This window comes from Euphorbia lathyris, chromosome 9 (genome assembly GCF_963576675.1).
Source record: "Euphorbia lathyris chromosome 9, ddEupLath1.1, whole genome shotgun sequence".
NCBI lineage: Eukaryota > Viridiplantae > Streptophyta > Magnoliopsida > Malpighiales > Euphorbiaceae > Euphorbia > Euphorbia lathyris.
In genome coordinates this window covers 76,373,461-76,392,244 of record NC_088918.1, presented here as the reverse complement: position 1 = coordinate 76,392,244, position 18,784 = coordinate 76,373,461, and the positions used below count along the sequence as shown (strand labels likewise).

General features: G+C 36.2%; 2 protein-coding genes across 4 annotated transcripts; one reads left to right on the top strand and one right to left on the bottom strand.

The window, feature by feature from the left end:
- The first annotated feature begins 3,931 nt into the window (after positions 1–3,931).
- Positions 3,932–8,316, top strand: LOC136205968 (protein FAR1-RELATED SEQUENCE 5). Of its 2 annotated transcripts, XM_065996845.1 has the most exons (3): positions 3,932–4,240; positions 4,364–6,574; positions 7,937–8,316. In XM_065996845.1, exons 2-3 carry the CDS (start codon positions 4,385–4,387, stop codon positions 8,108–8,110), a joined length of 2,364 nt encoding a protein of 787 aa, XP_065852917.1. In that variant the 5' UTR covers positions 3,932–4,240; positions 4,364–4,384; the 3' UTR covers positions 8,111–8,316. The 2 variants fall into 2 exon arrangements, with proteins under 2 accessions (XP_065852917.1, XP_065852918.1); XM_065996846.1 differs by having other exon boundaries at positions 3,932–6,574.
- Positions 8,317–9,896: 1,580 nt separating this feature from the next.
- On the bottom strand, positions 9,897–17,833 carry LOC136206029 (protein FAR1-RELATED SEQUENCE 9). Of its 2 annotated transcripts, none has more exons than XM_065996925.1 (3): positions 17,738–17,833; positions 16,036–17,637; positions 9,897–10,263 (listed from the first exon to the last, which is right to left on the bottom strand). In XM_065996925.1, exons 2-3 carry the CDS (start codon positions 17,503–17,505, stop codon positions 10,096–10,098), a joined length of 1,638 nt encoding a protein of 545 aa, XP_065852997.1. In that variant the 5' UTR covers positions 17,506–17,637; positions 17,738–17,833; the 3' UTR covers positions 9,897–10,095. The 2 variants fall into 2 exon arrangements, with proteins under 2 accessions (XP_065852997.1, XP_065852998.1); XM_065996926.1 differs by having other exon boundaries at positions 16,036–17,528.
- Between the last annotated feature and the right edge of the window lie 951 nt (positions 17,834–18,784).

Sequence of the window (18,784 nt, the reverse complement as noted above, 5' to 3'; positions counted from 1 at the left end):
CTCCAACCATCTACTCTATTTAGAACTCTAAAAAGAATATTTCTATTAACAAATAATATTTTACTATTATTATATTAATTTTACATATCATTTATTATATAAAATGTTATTTTTATTATTAAATAATCATTAAACCTTACTCTAAAAATAGAGTAAGGTTTTAGAGTGTCATTGAAGTGCACTTTTACTCTAAAAATAGATTTTAGAGAATGGTTGGAGATGACCTAATAATGCTGGAACATAAAATTTTATTAATTTATAAAGATATTAATTTATCGATTATAAAATTAGTGATCTGGCCCAAATCGGGACCAGAAGAAATTATTAATTTATCGAGTATTAATTTATGAAGGTTTTACTGTAGTTTTTGAGCTAGGGGGTTTTTGAGCTTACCTAATTTGGGGTTGAAGGATCTCCTTCATTGTCGATTTTTATTGAACTTTTCCTTGATTCTGTCTGCTTCCTCGTGAGCGGCCGACACATGCCATTTTTCCAGTAAGATGGAGTCCATGGCTCATGACTGCCTTAACCTTTCGCTGGAAACGAAGGAATCGACACTGATAATAATCCCGAGCAGGGAGGCGGTCCCATCCCATGATCTTCGTTGGAGTTGTGTGGGTCAGTTATCACAGAAGAACCGGTAAATGTTGAGAGAATGAAGGTGACACTTTCCAAGTTGTGGAAGTCGGTTGGTGGAATATCCATAGTGGACCTGGATGGTGATCGATACCTCTTTCGGCTCAACCATTTTCTCAACATTAATGCATTGATGAATGGTGGTCCTTGGTATTTTGATAACAAGCTTCTAGTGTTAAAATAGATTGATCGTCAGGAGGATTTTTATACCATGTAGCTGAACGAAGTAGCCTTTTGCATGCAATTATACGACTTGCCTAGGGGTTTTCGATCAGAAAATATAACTGCGTGTGGAGGTCGTACATAGGAGTTGTGATACGAAGTGATCTACATGATTATGTGGAGCCTTTCATCAGATATCTATGGGGCCGAATGCTTATGGATACTAGACAAGCTTTAAAAAGAAGGATGAAGCTTGGTATATCAGATTCGCGCTGGGTGTGGATTACTTTTAAGTATGAACGCTTACCTCACTTTTACTTCTTATGTGGCCTTCTTGGCCATAATGAACGTGCCTGCTCGACTTATAGGGCATTGCAATACCCGGAACACCCCATATTATATGGAGCATTCCTTTGTGCAGCTCATCATCGGTTCCTTCCGAATGTGTCCCCATGGTTAAACACTTCACCCTTTCTAGTGAATACATCATGCTAGGGGCTCTAAAATTTTGGGTTTTAAATGGGAAAATGGTTGATTTGGACTTCCTAACGAGGATTTTGCCATGATCCATTTTTCATCATATTTTTCAATCATCTTTAAAGGTTTTCATCATAGGGCTTATGCTCAAGTGACTACCGTTGCCCATACTTTATCATGCATTGTGAGTTGTGTCCATTTTGAAAGAAAACTAATTTCAAAGTTAATGTTTTGAAAAAACGGTGTTTTGTCCCCTACTTTGAAGAGGCTGAAGCAAAATGTGTGTAATAGAACAAAGTAGGATAAAGTAAATACTAACCTAAAATTGGAGCGATTTTGTGGCTCATGCGATTGTTGGTGTATTGTTTTCCATTCCAAAAACGTTACCAGACTTGCTGAGAGAGATGTCGTTCCCTATTCTGAGAATGACATGAATTGTCAATGCATTGTTTTCCGTTTCGAAAATGTACCAGACTTACTGAAAAAATATTGTTCCCCATTCCGAGAATGACATGAATTATCGATGTATTGTTTCCCATTCCGAAAATATTGCTAAACGTACTGAGCTGTCGACATATTGTTTCCCATTCTAAAAACGTTACAGGACTTATTGAGTTGCAGATGTATTGCTTCCCATTCCGAAAATGATACAGGCTTATTGAGTTGCCAATGTATTGTTTCTCATTTAAAAAATGTTATCGGACTTACTATTTTGAATGTCGTTCCCCATTCCAAGAATGACATGGATTGTCAATGTATTGTTTCCCATTCAGAAAACGTTACTAGACTTACTTATAAAAAATGGTGTTCCCTATTTTGAGAGTGACATGGATTGTCGATGTATTATTTTCTATTTTGAAAATGTTACCAGACTTACTAGAAAATTGTCGTTCTCCATTTTTTAGAGTGATTAGAATTGTCAATGTATTATTTTCCTTTCCGAAAATGTTACTAGGTTTACTAAAAAAAATTGTTCCCTATTCCGAGAGTGACATGGATTGTCGATGTATTATTTTCCATTTCGAAAATGTTATGGGGCTTAATGGAAAAATTTCGTTACCCATTATGAGAGTGGCATGGCTTGCCAATGTATTGTTTTCCATTTTGAAAACGTTACCGGCTTACTGGAAAATTGGTGTTCCCCATTTCGAGATTGACATGGATTGTCCATGTATTATTTTCAATTCTGAAAATGTTACCGGGCTTACTGGAAAAACATCATTCCCCTGAGAGTGACATTGATTACCGATATATTATTTTCTATTCTGAAAATATTACTGGGCTTACTTAGAAAAATATCATTCGTCATTCTGAGAATGACATAGATTGCTTGTGTGTTAATTGGCCTCAATTGGTGATTTTTGGGACTATAAGCTTCGGGAAACAATCCAGATTAATCTTTTAAACAACTTTCTACACAGAGAAAAAGAAATGTCCCACTTCATGGAAGATGTCAAATGTATGTGAAAAAATGAACAAAATATGACCAAATAAGTACTCATCTAGATTTAGAAGATACTGATTGGAGTTTCAGAGAAAAGATAGGGAATTGTGCTTGATTTATCGATTGAGTCTCTTAAATGACCGGTGCGTGATGTTCTCTTGAATTATATGATGTTGTGTATCTCTTGAATATCTTTAGATTGTAGGTCTCTTGAATAATCTTCCTTTCTTGCTCTCTTGAATGATCTCTTTGAGCAATGTTGTCCCTCAAACTATTCTTTTGGTGTTGCTTTTTAATCGATTTCATATATTGTAGGTCTCTTTAATGACATATAGCTGTGGATCTCTTACATAATCCCGGATTGTAGGTCTCTTCAGTGACTTATAGTTGTGGATCCCTTCAGCGATCTCAGATTGTAGATCTCTTCAATGACTTGTAGTTTTGGATTTATTGAGTGATCTAAAATTGTAGGTCTCTTCAATGACATGTAGTTTTGGATCTTTTAAACGATCTCAGATCATAAGTCTTTTCAACGACCTGTAGTTTTGAATCTCTTGAGCGATCTCAGATTATAGGTCTCTTCAATGATCTGTAGTTTTGTAACTTTTGAGTGAGCTCAGATTTTAGTTCTCTTCAACGATTTGTAGTTTTAGATATTAAGCGAGCTCAAATTGTAGGTCTCTTCAATTTTTAGTTTTTTGTGATTTGAAAAATTTGAAAATGACTGCTAATACTTTGTATTATTAGCCATGTTTCTTAAATGTTTTTGTCTTTACTGGTTTTTTAAAACATAAATAGTGATTTCTCGCGGATGATGGAGAATGGAGAATGTTGATAACGTTTTTGAAAAATTTGTAAACGGGGAATTAAGATCCCATGGGGATGGGGTGAAGATAAATTTGTCCCCACTTAACTCACAAAAACAGGAATGAAAAATGCATTCTCTACCCTACATGTCCCATTTACATCCTTAAAAAGCTAACCGCTGATAGCAACCGCAATAGCTACTAATTAGCTGAACCAAAATTTTGCAAGTTAATAGTAAAATTAATTAATATTTTTTCAATATTAGGGTTTTTATTTTACTTTTATTCCAAAATTAAATTTATAATTTCGTTAAGAATGATAATAATCATATGAAAGCAAGTGGTTCCAATATAAAGGGTAGATGAAAACAATCAAATAATCGGACGGCTGAGAAATGGCCCTCTATCAACTAAGAAAACACAGTCATTGAAAATGAAATAGGAAGCAGAACAGAAGAACACAGCCTCATCCCCGCCGAATTTCCGATCCTTCTCTCTCTCTACTCTGAAACTGAATTCGCTCCCTCCGCTTCATCAAATTTGATCCTGCTTTCAAATTCCCACAATTGAGGAGTTCGTCGTCGGCTAATTCTAAGGTTTCTCTGCAACCATTTTCTTTCTCTGAAACCCTAGAATTCTTCGGCCATTTCATTGTTGAGTTTCCATTGGCAATTCTCGCGCTGGACTCAAAGAAATTATGGTTGGAGTATAAACGGTTAGTTGATTCATTCTGTTCACACTTGCTTCTACTTGTTTACAGTGATTTGAATTAGACTGAAACAGTTTAGATTGTAACGATTTTATACTCTTTGTTGTTCGTTCAATTGCTCTGAAATAGTTGAATTCGTTGGGAAAAAGGATGGAAAGCGAAGTGCTTGAATTTGATATAGGCTTAGGAGGTATAAATGATGGTGTAGATGATGATGGAGTTGAAATTGAGCATCATGATGATGAGGATATTCCTGATACTCCTGTAAATGCTGGTTTTAGTGGTATTAGTACTGGTGAAATTTACCTTCCTGAAGGTGACCTTTTGGATCTTGAACCTTATGAGGGAATGGAGTTTGAGTCTGAAGAGGCTGCCAAGGCCTTCTACAATTCCTATGCTAGGCGTGTTGGTTTTAGTACTCGGGTCAGCTCATCGAGGCGGTCTAGGCGGGATGGAGCGATTATACAGAGGCAATTTGTTTGTGCTAAAGAGGGGTTTAGGAATTTGAATGAGAAACGGACTAAAGATAGAGAGATCAAGCGTCCACGTACGATTACTAGAGTTGGATGCAAGGCATCCTTATCTGTGAAAATGCAGGATTCTGGGAAATGGGTTGTGTCCGGGTTTGTTAGAGAGCACAATCATGAGCTTGTACCACCTGATCAGGTGCATTGCCTCCGTTCGCATAGGCAAATATCTGGTCCTGCTAAGACCTTAATCGACACATTGCAGGCTGCTGGTATGGGTCCTCGAAGGATTATGTCTGCGTTGATAAAAGAGTATGGTGGGATAAGCAAAGTTGGTTTCACAGAGGTTGATTGTCGAAATTACATGAGAAATAACCGTCAGAGGAGTATGGAAGGAGACATTCAGCTTCTTTTGGATTATTTGAGGCAAATGCATAGTGAGAATCCCAATTTCTTTTATGCTGTCCAGGGGGATGAGGAGCAGTACACCGGCAATGTTTTCTGGGCCGATCCGAGAGCCAGGGCAAACTACACTTACTTTTGTGACACTGTTACATTCGATACAACCTACAGGTCTAACAGGTATCGCTTGCCCTTTGCACCGTTCACAGGTGTAAATCATCACGGACAACCTGTTTTATTTGGTTGTGCTTTTCTAATAAATGAAACAGAGGCTTCATTTGTCTGGCTTTTCAATACGTGGCTTACAGCGATGTCCGGTCGTCATCCCACGTCAATCACCACAGATCATGATGCGGTGATAAGATCAGCCATTATGCAGGTGTTCCCCAATACACGCCATCGATTTTGTAAATGGCACATCTTCAAGAAATGCCAAGAGAAGTTGTCCCATGTTTTCCTTAAACACCCATGTTTCGAGGCTGACTTTCATAAATGTGTTAATCTGACCGAGTCAATTGAGGAATTCGAATCTTGCTGGTTGTCACTCGTTGATAGATATGAACTCCAGGACCACGAGTGGCTTCAAACAGTATATTCCGCTCGCAGCCAGTGGGTTCCAGTGTATCTGAGGGACACTTTTTTTGCAGAGATGTCCATAACTCAGCGAAGTGATAGCATGAATTCTTATTTCGATGGTTACATTAATGCTTCAACCAATTTGAACCAGTTCTTTAAGCTATACGAGAAAGCCCTAGAGAGCCGGAATGAAAAAGAAGTCAAAGCAGATTATGATACTATGAATACTATGGCAGCTTTGAAGACCCCATCTCCAACAGAGAAACAAGCATCCGAACTTTATACACGAAAACTATTTTCGAGATTTCAAGAGGAACTAGTCGGTACACTAACTTTCATGGCATCTAAAGCAGAAGACGACAGCGAAAGCATTACTTATCAAGTATCAAAATTTGGGGAAGATCACAAAGCTTACTATGTTAAATTCAATATTTTGGAGATGAAAGCATCTTGTAGTTGTCAGATGTTCGAGTTCTCAGGTCTTCTTTGCAGGCATGTGCTAGCAGTCTTCAGAGTTACCAATGTGCTTACTCTCCCATCTCATTACATTTTAAAGAGATGGACAAGAAATGCTAAAAGCAGTGTTATTTTAGAAGAACGTGCTCCGGATCGATACACTAACTATCTCGAGTCTCACACTGTTCGATACAATACCCTTCGTCATGAAGCATTCAAATTTGTAGACGAAAGTGCTGAATCCTTAGAGATTTGTGATGTCGCAGCAAGCGCTCTGCAAGAGGCTGCAAAAAGAGTAAACCTTGCATCAAAAAACGACGGGAGAAGTTCTATGGCGAATGGTCGTAATAGGGGCGACTTGGTGAGCAATGGAAGTAGGATTATTCTTACGGGCACAAGTGGGAACAATGGAGAGAGTTCAACCCAGCAATTGTCTGAGGTGAGATTGTTATCTGTTTATTAATATCTTGGCCATGATTACTTTATAAGTTAATATCCTTAAAGTTTTTGGACATCCTAAACCTGCAATTTTTTTTATTTTTTTTTCATTCAATTAAGTTTTCAATATTATGCAACTTACCCTGAATTTATTCTAGTGACTGCCGATTTTGTAAGTTTCATCAGAAAAAATTGAATAGTTATCAAATGCGCGCCTCAGTCTCAATAGGCACTAGGCTCCAGGCATGTCGCCTGAGAAGCCAAAAGGTGGACTCTAGTTACGAGTGCACCTGAGTGCGCCTGGCACGTTACCAAGATGTGTCTACACTCGAATTTAGAAGCTACACAGTATTTTTTAGAATTTCATGCTAAAAGTAGGATGTCTTACAATTTAATCTAAGCCTGAAATTAAATTAGAATAAAAAGAAAAAAGATTTGGATGGCAGAAATGTAGCAAACAACAACACACACAAAAAAACGCTACTCCATTTTGAAGAATTTAGAAATATAGCAAATGGAGACTTTAGTTTGATAAAAAATACTCCCTCTGTTAACTTTCTAGACTAAAGTTTTCGTTTCATAATACATGACTTTTTTATTTAATCCATGCTCATTAGTCCATTTTTACCAAATATATCTTACTTAAGTTACCTTTATATGAGTATTCATTAATGAGTAATGCAATTAATATAAGGATAACAAAGTGTTTTTTAAAGTATACAATTAATTGCGTTTCTTAATTCTTGTGCATCCTCATAAAGAAAGTCATCTCTTTGAACAGAGGGAGTAGTTGTTAGACTATTCGTTAATTAACTTATGATTCGGTTGAACTTTAGTCTTTTGATTTAAATTTTTATATGAATTATGATTATGAAAGAGTTAGTAGCTATGTTGCACGGTTACAGACACAGAAACATTATTTCTAAAACATAACAAAATAGCCTTCGAACAAAAACAGACACGGATGTGAGACGGGCACGGACACGGACACGGAGATGGACGTGAAACGCTACTAAATAGAAGTGTCCATGCAACCGAGGCTAGTAGTAAATTTGAAATTTATTTCATGCATTTTATGATCAAGATCGTGGATAATTGGATATGATCTAGTAGTTAACTATTTGTTGCATTTTAGAAATGTTAATTGTTGTTATATATGATGTTTGAGTCTCGTGTTGTGCGCCTGAGCCTTGCACCTTTGCGTAACGACAACATATATTACTTTGAATTCTTCCACATTTGGTTTCGAAACAGATGCATTGTGCACCATTGAATTTCTCGCTTCCTTGTTTACAATCTGACAAGATATTCGAACGTCCAAGGCGTTGACTGATCTGTTGTCTTTTCGAATGTTGTTTTGCAGGATGATATGGACAAGAAGATCGAAGAACTCAGGAACGACCTGGAGTATGCGAATCGAAAATGCGAAGTTTATCGAGCTAACTTGCTTTCGGTATTGAAAGACATCGAGGATCATAAACTGCAGTTATCAATTAAAGTACAGAACATAAAGATCAGTATGAAAGACAGTATGTGAAAGTGAAAGTACAGAACATAAAAAGATTAGTTACGAAAGACGGTATCTGAAAGATGCAAATGCATTTTTATAGGTAATTTTAATTGAGTAGAGCTTGTTTAGAATTTTTCATGTTCTGTTTTCTTCTTCTTATTCTTGTATAGTTTATCTACCATCTTTAAATGAGCACTTCAAGTGATAAATTCCTTAGCCCAATTTTTGCTCAACTGGAGAACCTACTTCCAAAAATGTCATTTCTTACTAATATTTATAGTAAAAAGGCATTCCAGGGAAGTCATAAAATCGGACCGGTGATCGGGAAAGTCATAAAACTATAAAAATCAGCTTAGAACATTAAACTTAGTTATTAGAATCTTATTTATTTTATTTGCAATTGAGCTTTGCATTTTCACCGTTTGAAAGTTATTAGAATCTTATTTTATTTTATTTATCTTTTTTTTTTTTTTTTTTGCATGTAATCATAAAGAAATTGTAAAAAAATTTATGAGAAATTATAAAAACCTTAGGTGATCAAGAAAGTCATATGTTCAAAACATAAAATTCAGCAAACAAAACGCTAGTCAATTTTATATACGTTCAAAATTTACATATTGGGTCGTTTGTTTACCTAGTTGTTTGTTGTTTGCTTTTTGATTTGTTGTTGGAAAAAACTGTTTTTCCAAAAAGCAGAGATTTTCTGCTTTTGTAAAATGCTGCTTTTTGGATGTAAAAGGCAAACAGGAGATTACTAACCAAACACCTAATGCTGTTTTTCAGATGTAAAAGGCGAATAGAAAGTCACTAACCAAACACCTAAAACTCTTCGTTTTGAAGTGAAAAGGCAAAAAGAAGCAACCAAACACCCCATGGTTCAAAAGTAGTTTCTTTTTTCTATTAGAGAAACTACAAAAAGAAATCATTCCCAATTGTAAAAAAATGACGATTTCAAACTTAAATGTTACAACTAACTAATTTGTCAAATATGAATTTAAGAAACTCACGTCTTTTTCATTTAAGTTTTGAGTTTTCTTTCGATTTTTATGCCAATTATTTGTTTTGATTTGTTTTTTTTATTGAATAATTTTTTTATTTACCTATTATAATAGATTTGATAGTTTTTTCTTTATTTGTAGTTTTTTTTTTTTTGGTTCTTTCTTCTTTTATGAATGATTGTAGCCTATCCCTCTATGTAAGTGCTTGTTGTCTGTTTTCCTATATGGGTATTATCATGTTTTTCTTCATCGGAAAATAGAGAAAATATATTTCTCGTTGTTGTGTAAAAACAGTTTTAAACACTATCTACTATTGTTTTATCATGAAACAAATGAGATGTAATGAAATATTTTTATTTATGAATTTAATAAGCGTGGTCGAAAGCTCATTTTGACAAAGGCATATTGTTTTCAATATTTATATACCATACCACTAACAAAAACATGACTCGTATTTATTCCACTCATATTACATGACCCTGCGAGCTATAAATTTGTCACTGTTTTTTTTTTTTTTTTTTTTTTTGGAGAAAAGCAATTTATACCCTATAACAAGTACATCATTATATAATGAAGGGGGTTGATTAATGCAATGGTTGGTTTTCAACGAGAAATCCTTAATAAGCTCGAGTCATTAGCTCGTGTTGACATCCATACCATCCATTATTCCTACAGATTAAATGGTTCGGTGAAGGCCGGTGACATCACAAAAAATCCGTTGAATCTTATCGTTTAGAGGAAGGAGAAGTCGTAGCAAAGTTTCTCTTTGTTAAAACCTGCACAGATACTATACATCTAAATGAGGACATTAAAGATAGCCAATTCACCATGCTTTCATTAGATGTCATTCAATTTTTTTTAGCATAGCCGGCCGGAGCAGTGAATGTACAGTTGCCTGAAATCTATCTCCCTGTTCTATCACTGTTAAACTACACAATCCAACAACAAATCGAAAACGATCTAAGATATGATACATTACTGTAACGTATTGAATTTAACATGCATTTACAGATTTCAGTCCTTCAGACTAAGCCTTGCATTTTGAACTTTAACTGAAAGTTTCAGTTTCTGTTCTTCCATGTCCTTCAAAACAGCTAGTAAGTTTGCTCGATACACTTCGCATCGTTGATTTGTACTTTCTAACTCGGAAGTCAGTTCGTGGATTTTCTTTTCCTTCTCATCCTGACAGAAGAAGTACACTAACTCAAAAGAAGAACACAAAGGAAAATCTGTATTGAACTCCGATCATGATAGGAATGCGTGTAAACGTGAAAGGTGTTTTGATGCATATTTGTAATGATAAACATGGTAAAATGTTAAGGCTACATTATGAAGGAAATGCAGATCTTGCACAGAAGTAGCATGACTTAAGGCGAAAACATGCCAACCAATTTGACGCATGTACTCGGTATAATCTATTATTTTGGTTCCTATACTTCAAATTTGACACATTTGATCCCAATTTTAAATTTTCTCAAAATTTGACAACTGCATTAGCATGACTTACGAGTTACTAGCACTTAGCACATGGTCAAATTACGAACTGCAATTATGCAACAGTGCGTGTAATACACTGCTAACAAAACTGTTATTCAAGGGAAAATTTTTGTGAAAAATTAAAGTACAAGGGACAAACGTGTCAAATTTGAAGAACAGGGATTAAAATGAAAAACTGTGCCAAGTACAGGGTCAAATTTGAACTTCTTCCCCTTGATTAAACAAGTACATGCACAACATGATAAATATGAGTTAAGGGCATGAGCCGAAGAATTAAAATGCATCCAATGATACAAAACAATCTGAATTGGGTTGTAGAAGACTAGAAACTCGGACAAATATTTGACTCGACACCAAATGCTTGCGAGTCATGAAAGGTTGCGTTGAATTAAGGTATGTGAAATTTTGCTTTCAATGAATTTCCAAAGTTTTTTCCTCCGTAATGACTAGAAAGTCTTTCTGAAACCGCTATGGAAGGGATAAAAGCATATATGACACTAAATTTTGCATTTTGTTCATAAATTTGAATGTCTAAATTAAGTAATTGCAAAATGGAAAGGGATAAAAGCATATATGACACTAAACTCAGGAAACGTTAGCAATTAACCATCATTTGATGCATATTGTGATCCTTGTGCTAACACTGCAAATAGGATCCTCTAAGTTTGATTTGGGCTTTTGACGGATGAAGCACTTACATGATATAACAATTTAAGTAGGCTGTAAATAAGCCAAGCCGCTCAGCTCGACCATGTTCGACTCGATTTGTAAAGAAGCCGAGCTTGAGCATGGCAAAACTCGACTCGAAATTCCGCGGGCAGGCTCAGCTTTAGGTTCATGAACAAGCTCGATTATAATATTCATGAACACCCTGTTGCCCAAGTTTGGTTCGATTATTTTTTTAATAGTAGTATTTCTATCAAGGGAGAAATGCAAAACAACGTAGTTTTATGTAAAGTTTAGTTTCGTATGTTTCAAAACTATGTAGTTTTGTGTTAAAAAAATTTCAAATGAACATAATGAATGAGTTGTTCGGGAGCGAAGTTCATGAACAAATTAACGAGCTGCTCGCGAGTAAAACTCATGAGGACCTCACGAACACGATGTTAAGCTCGAGTTCAAGCTCGTCAATTTTCTAATGAGCCGAGTATGAGCAGGCCATGGCTCGGCTTGGCTCAGCTCAATTACAAACCTAAATTCAAGGGGGGGATTGAGTCTGTGTTCAATCTCTGTTCCACCATTTTTGGTCACCCAGAATTTGTGAGGAAGTGGATAGAAAAGAGAGAAATGACAGGAGCAGAAGGAGTATCTTCTATGGCATCTACTCTAAATAAACTTAAATTTTTTAATAATTTAGTAAAAGTCACAACTTCACAAGGCTCAAATGAGTACAAATTTTAAATAAAAGGTTGCTGCACCCAAGCGAACAAAATAAAATAGAGGTTCCGAATTTCACATTCAGCATAAGTACAAGAAGCCTCCATATGCAGTTAGTCTCATTTTTATCAGTATAAACACATACAGACATACAACATGCAAGAAATGTCGCCTATACTTTTATACAACTAAATTGTACCTATGAAGCACCGAAACTTCTAAGAGGTCAACGTACGCGTCGAGATACATACGGGATACGGCTTGGAAGTATCCCCTTTTTTCCTTTTTCTTTTTTAATTAGGGGATACGCGGGGATACTTCAGAGATACTTCTCATAATTAATTAGTTAAATTGTAGGGGTTTTTTTTATTTTAAAATATAAGGATTATATAACAAATTAAATAAAATAATATCAACAAATTAAATTAAGATTTTGATAACAAATTAAAAAACTTAAAAAATATAAAGATTATATGACTTATTAGTTAATATTGTAGATGTTATTTTATGGTTTTATAATGACTTTATGAATGTGATTTGTGGTTTATATATTTATATATCTTTTATATTTTTCAATAGAAATGATATAGGTATATTATTAATTATATATAAAATTTGCCGTATCCCCGCCGTACCCGTATCTCATATTTTTTAGAAATATTGTTTGCCATACCAGTACGCGTAACAGTATCAGTGCTTCATAGTTCTGTACTTCTTTAACAGAAAAATGATTTACAAGCAATAGCTATACGAAACAAGTACAGAACTATAAGAATAAAGAATATTCATCATAGCATTTGGTGAGCAGAAGCTTCCAAGTCTTGCAATGGAAAACTAGTTGATCATAGTTTTTACAAAACTGTATTTTATACAACAACAACAGAGCCTTAGTCCCGAAATGATTCGGGGTCGGCTAACATGAACCATCATATAAAAACCGTGAAATCAAGTCGTGTCAGCGACACAAATTCGCTCCCTCCACTCCGTCCTATCCACTACCATATTTTCCTCAATTCCCAGTAAACCCATATCACTCTCGATCACCCTCCTCCAAGTTTGCTTAGGTCTTCCCCTACCCCTCACCACTACATCCCTTTGCCACTCTTCGGTTCTCCTAACCGGCGCATCAAGCGCTCTACGTCTCACATGGCCAAACCACCTTAGTCGATTTTCTCTCATTTTATTCTCAATAGATGTGACCCCTACTTTTGTCCTAATTATTTCATTACGCACCCGATCCTTTCTCGTATGACCACATATCCATCTCAACATACGCATCTCCGCCACCGACATCTTATGGATGTGGCAGTGTTTCACTGCCCAACACTCCGTACCATATAACAATACTGGTCTAATTGCCGTCCGGTAGAATTTTCCCTTCAATCTATTAGGCATGCCGGGGTCACAAAGGAAACCCGTAGCACTCTTCCACTTCGACCAACCAGCTTTAATCCTATGAGCAACATCTCCATCTACTTCTCCATCCGTTTGGATAATAGATCCTAAATACCGGAAGCAATCCGAGGCCTGAACAACTCTCTTATCTAGGGTGATTGTCCCTGCCTCCCTACTCCTATGGCCGCCAAACTTACACTCCAAATATTCTGTCTTACTTCGGCTCAACTTAAAGCCTCTAGATTCTAGATTTTGTCTCCATAGTTCCAACTTCCTCTCCACTCCTTCTTTCGTCTCATCGACCAACACAATATCATCTGCAAACAACATGCACCATGGTATACCATCTTGAAGTGAACTTGTTAGTTCATCCATAACGATGGCAAAAAGAAATGGGCTTAGTGCGGAACCTTGATGCACTCCAATTGTAATAGGAAACTCTTCAGTCTTCCCAACACTAGTACGTACACTCGTGCATACTCCTTCATACATGTCCTTTATGATGTCAATATATTTCCGCGAAATGTCTTTCCTTGTCAAGGCCCACCAAAGTACTTCCCTTGGTACCTTATCATATGCTTTCTCCAAATCAATGAAAACCATATGCAAGTCTTTCTTCTTATTTCGATAGTGCTCCATTAATTGTCTCATTAGATGGATGGCTTCCATAGTTGATCTTCCCGGCATAAAGTCAAACTGGTTTTCTGAGATCTTCACCGTCCTCCTTAGCCTTTGTTCGATCACTCGCTCCCAAAGTTTCATAGTGTGACTCATTAATTTGATTCCACGATAGTTGGCACAATCTTGGACATCGCCTTTGTTCTTATACAAAGGGATTAAGATACTTTTCCTCCATTCTGATGGCATCTTATTGTTTCTCCAAATTTTGTTGAAGAACGTCGTCAACCATTCGATTCCTCTTTCTCGCAAACATCTCCAAATCTCAATAGGGATGCCATCAGGTCCTACTGCTTTCTTCGACTTCATCTTACTTAATGCCATTTTGACTTCACCCTTTTGAATTCTCCGCAGGCATTCATGATTTATCATATCGTGATGGATACTTATATCTCCAACATCTTGTTGGCGATCTCCATTAAATAAGTCATCAAAATAGGACCTCCATCGTTCCTTGATATCCTTATCTCCAACTAGGACTTTCTGGTCCACATCCTTCACACATTTAACTTTTCCGAGATCTCGCGTCTTCCTATCTCTCATCCGAGCAATTCTATATATGTCTCTTTCCCCTTCTTTCGTATCCAATCTTGTATACAGATCCCGATTCACCTTTGCTCTAGCATCTCGTATGACCTTCTTTACTTCCCTTTTAGCCTCTTTGTATTTTTCGTAGTTCTCGTCACTCCTACATTTCCCCAATATTTTATAGGATTCTCTCTTACTCTTTACTGCTTGTCGTACTTCTTCTGTCCACCAAGATGTGTCCTTACCCGGTGGCATGCTACCTTTAGATTCCCCTAGAACTTCCTTCACTACTTCCCTTATACTATGCTCCATCTTAGTCCATATCGAATCTATATCTAAATCCATATTGCAAGTCCAAATATCTTTTTTGGTCATTTAATCCACAATTTTTTGTTGATTCTCCCCTTGCAATTTCCACCACTTAATCTTAGTCTCTACTTGTGGTGTTTGTTTTCTTATACATTTCCTACTTCGAAAATCAAGCACCACTACTCTATGTTGGGTTGTCGTACTCTCACCAGGGATCACCTTACAATCAATATAACTCTTTCTCCAAGCACTCCTTACTAAGAAGAAGTCAATTTGGCTCGCATTACCGCCACTCCGATAAGTCACTAAGTGGGATGTTCTCTTCATAAACCATGTGTTCATGATACTCAAGTCATAGGCTGATGCGAATTCTAAAATATAATTTCCTGCTTCATTCTTATCTCCAAAACCATACCCTCCATGAACACTCTCAAACCCATCACGTCTAGAACCCACGTGTCCATTGAGATCACCCCAGTACCATTTTTTCATCCCTAGGAACCTGTTGCACCACTTCCTCTAAGTCCTCCCAAAAAGCTTGTCTTATAGACACATCTAATCCTATTTGTGGCGTATAGGCACTAATGACATTCACAACCTCATCCCCTATCACTAGCTTAACACTCATAATTCTATCGCTCTTCCTAGACACCGCTACTACATCATCAATATACTCTCTATCAATAAGAATACCTACTCCATTTCTACCCTTATCCTTTCCTGAGTACCAAAGCTTATAACCCCAATGAGCTATCTCTCTAGCCTTGGCTCCAACCCACTTGGTTTCTTGTAGGCACATTATATTTATTCTCCTCCTCTTCATAACATCTACAATTTCAGCTAATCTTCCTGTCAAAGAACCTATGTTCCATGTCCCAAAGCGTAACCTACTACCCTTACCCCTACCCCTACCATTACCGTGGACTAGCTTATTTACCCGCAACCCTTGCATATTTGACACCACCCTCGGGTCCTGGGGTGGCGCGCCGCTTCGGGGCGACGACCTAGCAACCCTTGCACATTTACAAAACTGTATTTTATCTTGGAAGATATTTATCCAATGACTTCTACATGGCAAATATATAAAACTAAGTGACATGGAATTAAAAAGCTTAAGCAATACATATAAAAGCTCAAACAATGTATGGTTAAGAGGATTGAGAAACTAACCGTTGACTGAAGTGCAACCGAACTATTTTCATCAGCAACGTGCAATTCTTGACCATTTCCATTTGTCAATGCCACACCCTGTGAGGCACCAGAACTTTTGTTCTTTGCAGCAGCAACCTTCTTAGAAGCCTCTTGCAAAGCCTCCATTGCCACATTATAAATGTGAATAGATTTTGCACCTTCTTCAACATATTTGATTGCCTCCTGCCGCAAGTTGTTATACCGAACTGTTAAAGACTCTCGAGAATTATTAGGCAATTCAGAAGCACCTTCATCCATTACAGCTCCACTCTTTGCATTCCTGGTCCACCGTTTCAATACGTATTGAGATGGAAGTCTAAGAACATTTTTTGCTCTAAAGACTGCTAATACATGCCGACAAATGATTCCAGTGTATTCAAACATTTGGCAGCTGCAACTAGCTTTTATCTCAAAAGAGTTGAAATTCACAGTATGTGCTTTCCGTTCTTCCCCGAATTTTGCCACACGATAAGTTGTAATAGTTCCAGAGTCGTTAATCTTTGTTGCCGGATTAGCAAGAGTCTCAACCAATTCCTCTTGGAACTTCATAAAAATCTTCCTGGTATAAAGGTCAGCAGCTTGTTTCTCCATAGGAGAAGGTGTTCTTAATACTGGCATAGTATGAATGGTGTCGTAATCCGCTTTTAACTCCTTCTCATGCCAGTTTGCTACAGCTTTCTCATATTGCTTGATTAACATCTGTAATGTGGTTGATTCATTCATAAATCCATCAAAAAATGAATCACTCCCTCCAAGCAACTCTCCGAAAAAGGTGTTTCGCATATAAACTGGAACCCACTGCTGTCTCGCATTATGCATAGATTGAAGCCACTCATTATCCATGATATAGAATCTCTGTAGAAGTGCTTGCCAAGATGATTCAAACTCATCAATTGTCTCTGTCTCGTCCACGCACTTCTTGAACTCTATCTCAAATGTAGGCTGAGATTGATATACATGAGCCATTTTCTCTTGTGTTTCCCTAAGAATTCCCTGCATACCAAATCGATGGCGAGTCGCCGGGAGAACTTGCGAGACAGCCACTTGTATAAGCCTATCAGGATCAGTAGTGATAGAAACCGGGTGTTTACCAGACATTGCCTGAAGCCAAGTCTGAAATAGCCAAACAAATGAGGCTTCAGACTCATTAAGAATCAGTGCACAGCCAAACAATACTGGTTGCCCATGATGATTTACACCAGTGAAAGCAGCAAATGGAACCCTAAACAGGTTTGTTCGATAAGTAGTATCAAACACAACAGTATCCCCAAAATAAGTATAGTTAATTTTGGAGGATGCATCAGCCCAAAATATGTTTCCACCTCCATTTTGATCTGTTTCACTCTGAATTGCATAAAAGAAAGCAGAATTCTCTACTTGCATTCTTTTCAAATAGTCCAACACATTTTGACCCCCGCCGCCGAGGGTTCTCTGCCTATTACCACTCATCTCATCTAACTCTCAAACTCCAACTGTAGCGAGGAAAAAAAGATCGAAAATTATTTCCGCCATGAATAAATTATCATTCCGCAAAGTGAAGTTCCATTGTTAGTTAAAAATCAAGACTCTCATGTTTACTAGCTGCAAAAGCACGGCAATTGCGGACCATTTCAATTATTGTGCAACGGGCGATAAGAAGAACAAGAACAAGTAGTGAGTAGTGAGGTGGCTAAAAACGTACCTGTACACAGCGGTGGTCGGACTCCGATCTTCAGATTCTTGAGGACGACGGTTGCGGGCGATATTCCGGAGAGTTTTTTTATTATTTTTTCTTTTCTTATTGATACCTTTTCATGGGCTCTTATATTTGTATAATGGGCTTCTATTATAGTTTCTTGGGTATTTTAATAAGGGCTCCTTACATTAAACTCATTAATCATATTAAATAATACATAAAACTCACAATAAAAAAGCTAATTCCAATTATGTCAAATATTATTAAACTATTATTTTAAATAACATTTTCCTACAAAGTAGGATACTTATTCGGTTTATTTTGTTAAAAAAATAAATAAAAACCCCCCATTAAAAGAAATCGGCAATAGAAAAGTAAAATATGAGATAATCTTATGTAAATCATCTCTAATATGTTATTAAACTATAATATTTAATAATATCATGAAAATAAATACCACTAATGTTACTGAACTTTTCTGCAGTGAGATTTTGAATATTGAAAGTAGAAAACTTGTCATTAATTTCCATGAATGTAAAAATTTAATTCTAAAATTTATTAAAAACTTCCATGGCCGTTTATCAAGGTAAGTAACTGTTTTTATAAGTGGATAACTGTTAAATATGACAAAACAATAAAAAAGAATTGGGTTTTTGATATTTTGATTAATAGAAAATAAAGAATTGATAAAAACCAATAAAGATCCAAATTAATTGTAAAATATATTTAATATGTGATTAATGGTGTAATTTCCTCTTTATTAAAGGGAAAATTACACAGAAATTCATCTTTCAAAAACTATTCACAACTTCTCAACAAAAAAAAAAAAAAAAACTATTTACAACTATATCAAATCATAATTTTTTATTATATCAAATTAGTAAAATTATTACTTTTAATATAATTTAAGGATTAAAATTTATAAATTAGAAATCTAAAATATATTTTCTACGGTTTATGATTTATGAATTGGAGTCTAGATTTTTAAATTATGGTGTAAAATCATAATATATAGAGAATAATTACATATTAAGAATTAAGTTTGGTGATATG

Excerpts from the sequence above, each read along its gene's own strand:
- LOC136205968 (XM_065996845.1), top strand. The coding sequence starts at position 4,385 with ATGGAAAGCGAAGTGCTTGAATTTGATATAGGCTTAGGAGGTATAAAT. Across the intron at positions 6,575-7,936 it reads CAACCCAGCAATTGTCTGAG|GATGATATGGACAAGAAGAT; the intron begins GTGAGATTGTTA and ends GTTGTTTTGCAG.
- LOC136206029 (XM_065996925.1), bottom strand. The coding sequence starts at position 17,505 with ATGAGTGGTAATAGGCAGAGAACCCTCGGCGGCGGGGGTCAAAATGTG. Across the intron at positions 10,264-16,035 it reads CGGTTGCACTTCAGTCAACG|GATGAGAAGGAAAAGAAAAT; the intron begins GTTAGTTTCTCA and ends TTCTTCTGTCAG.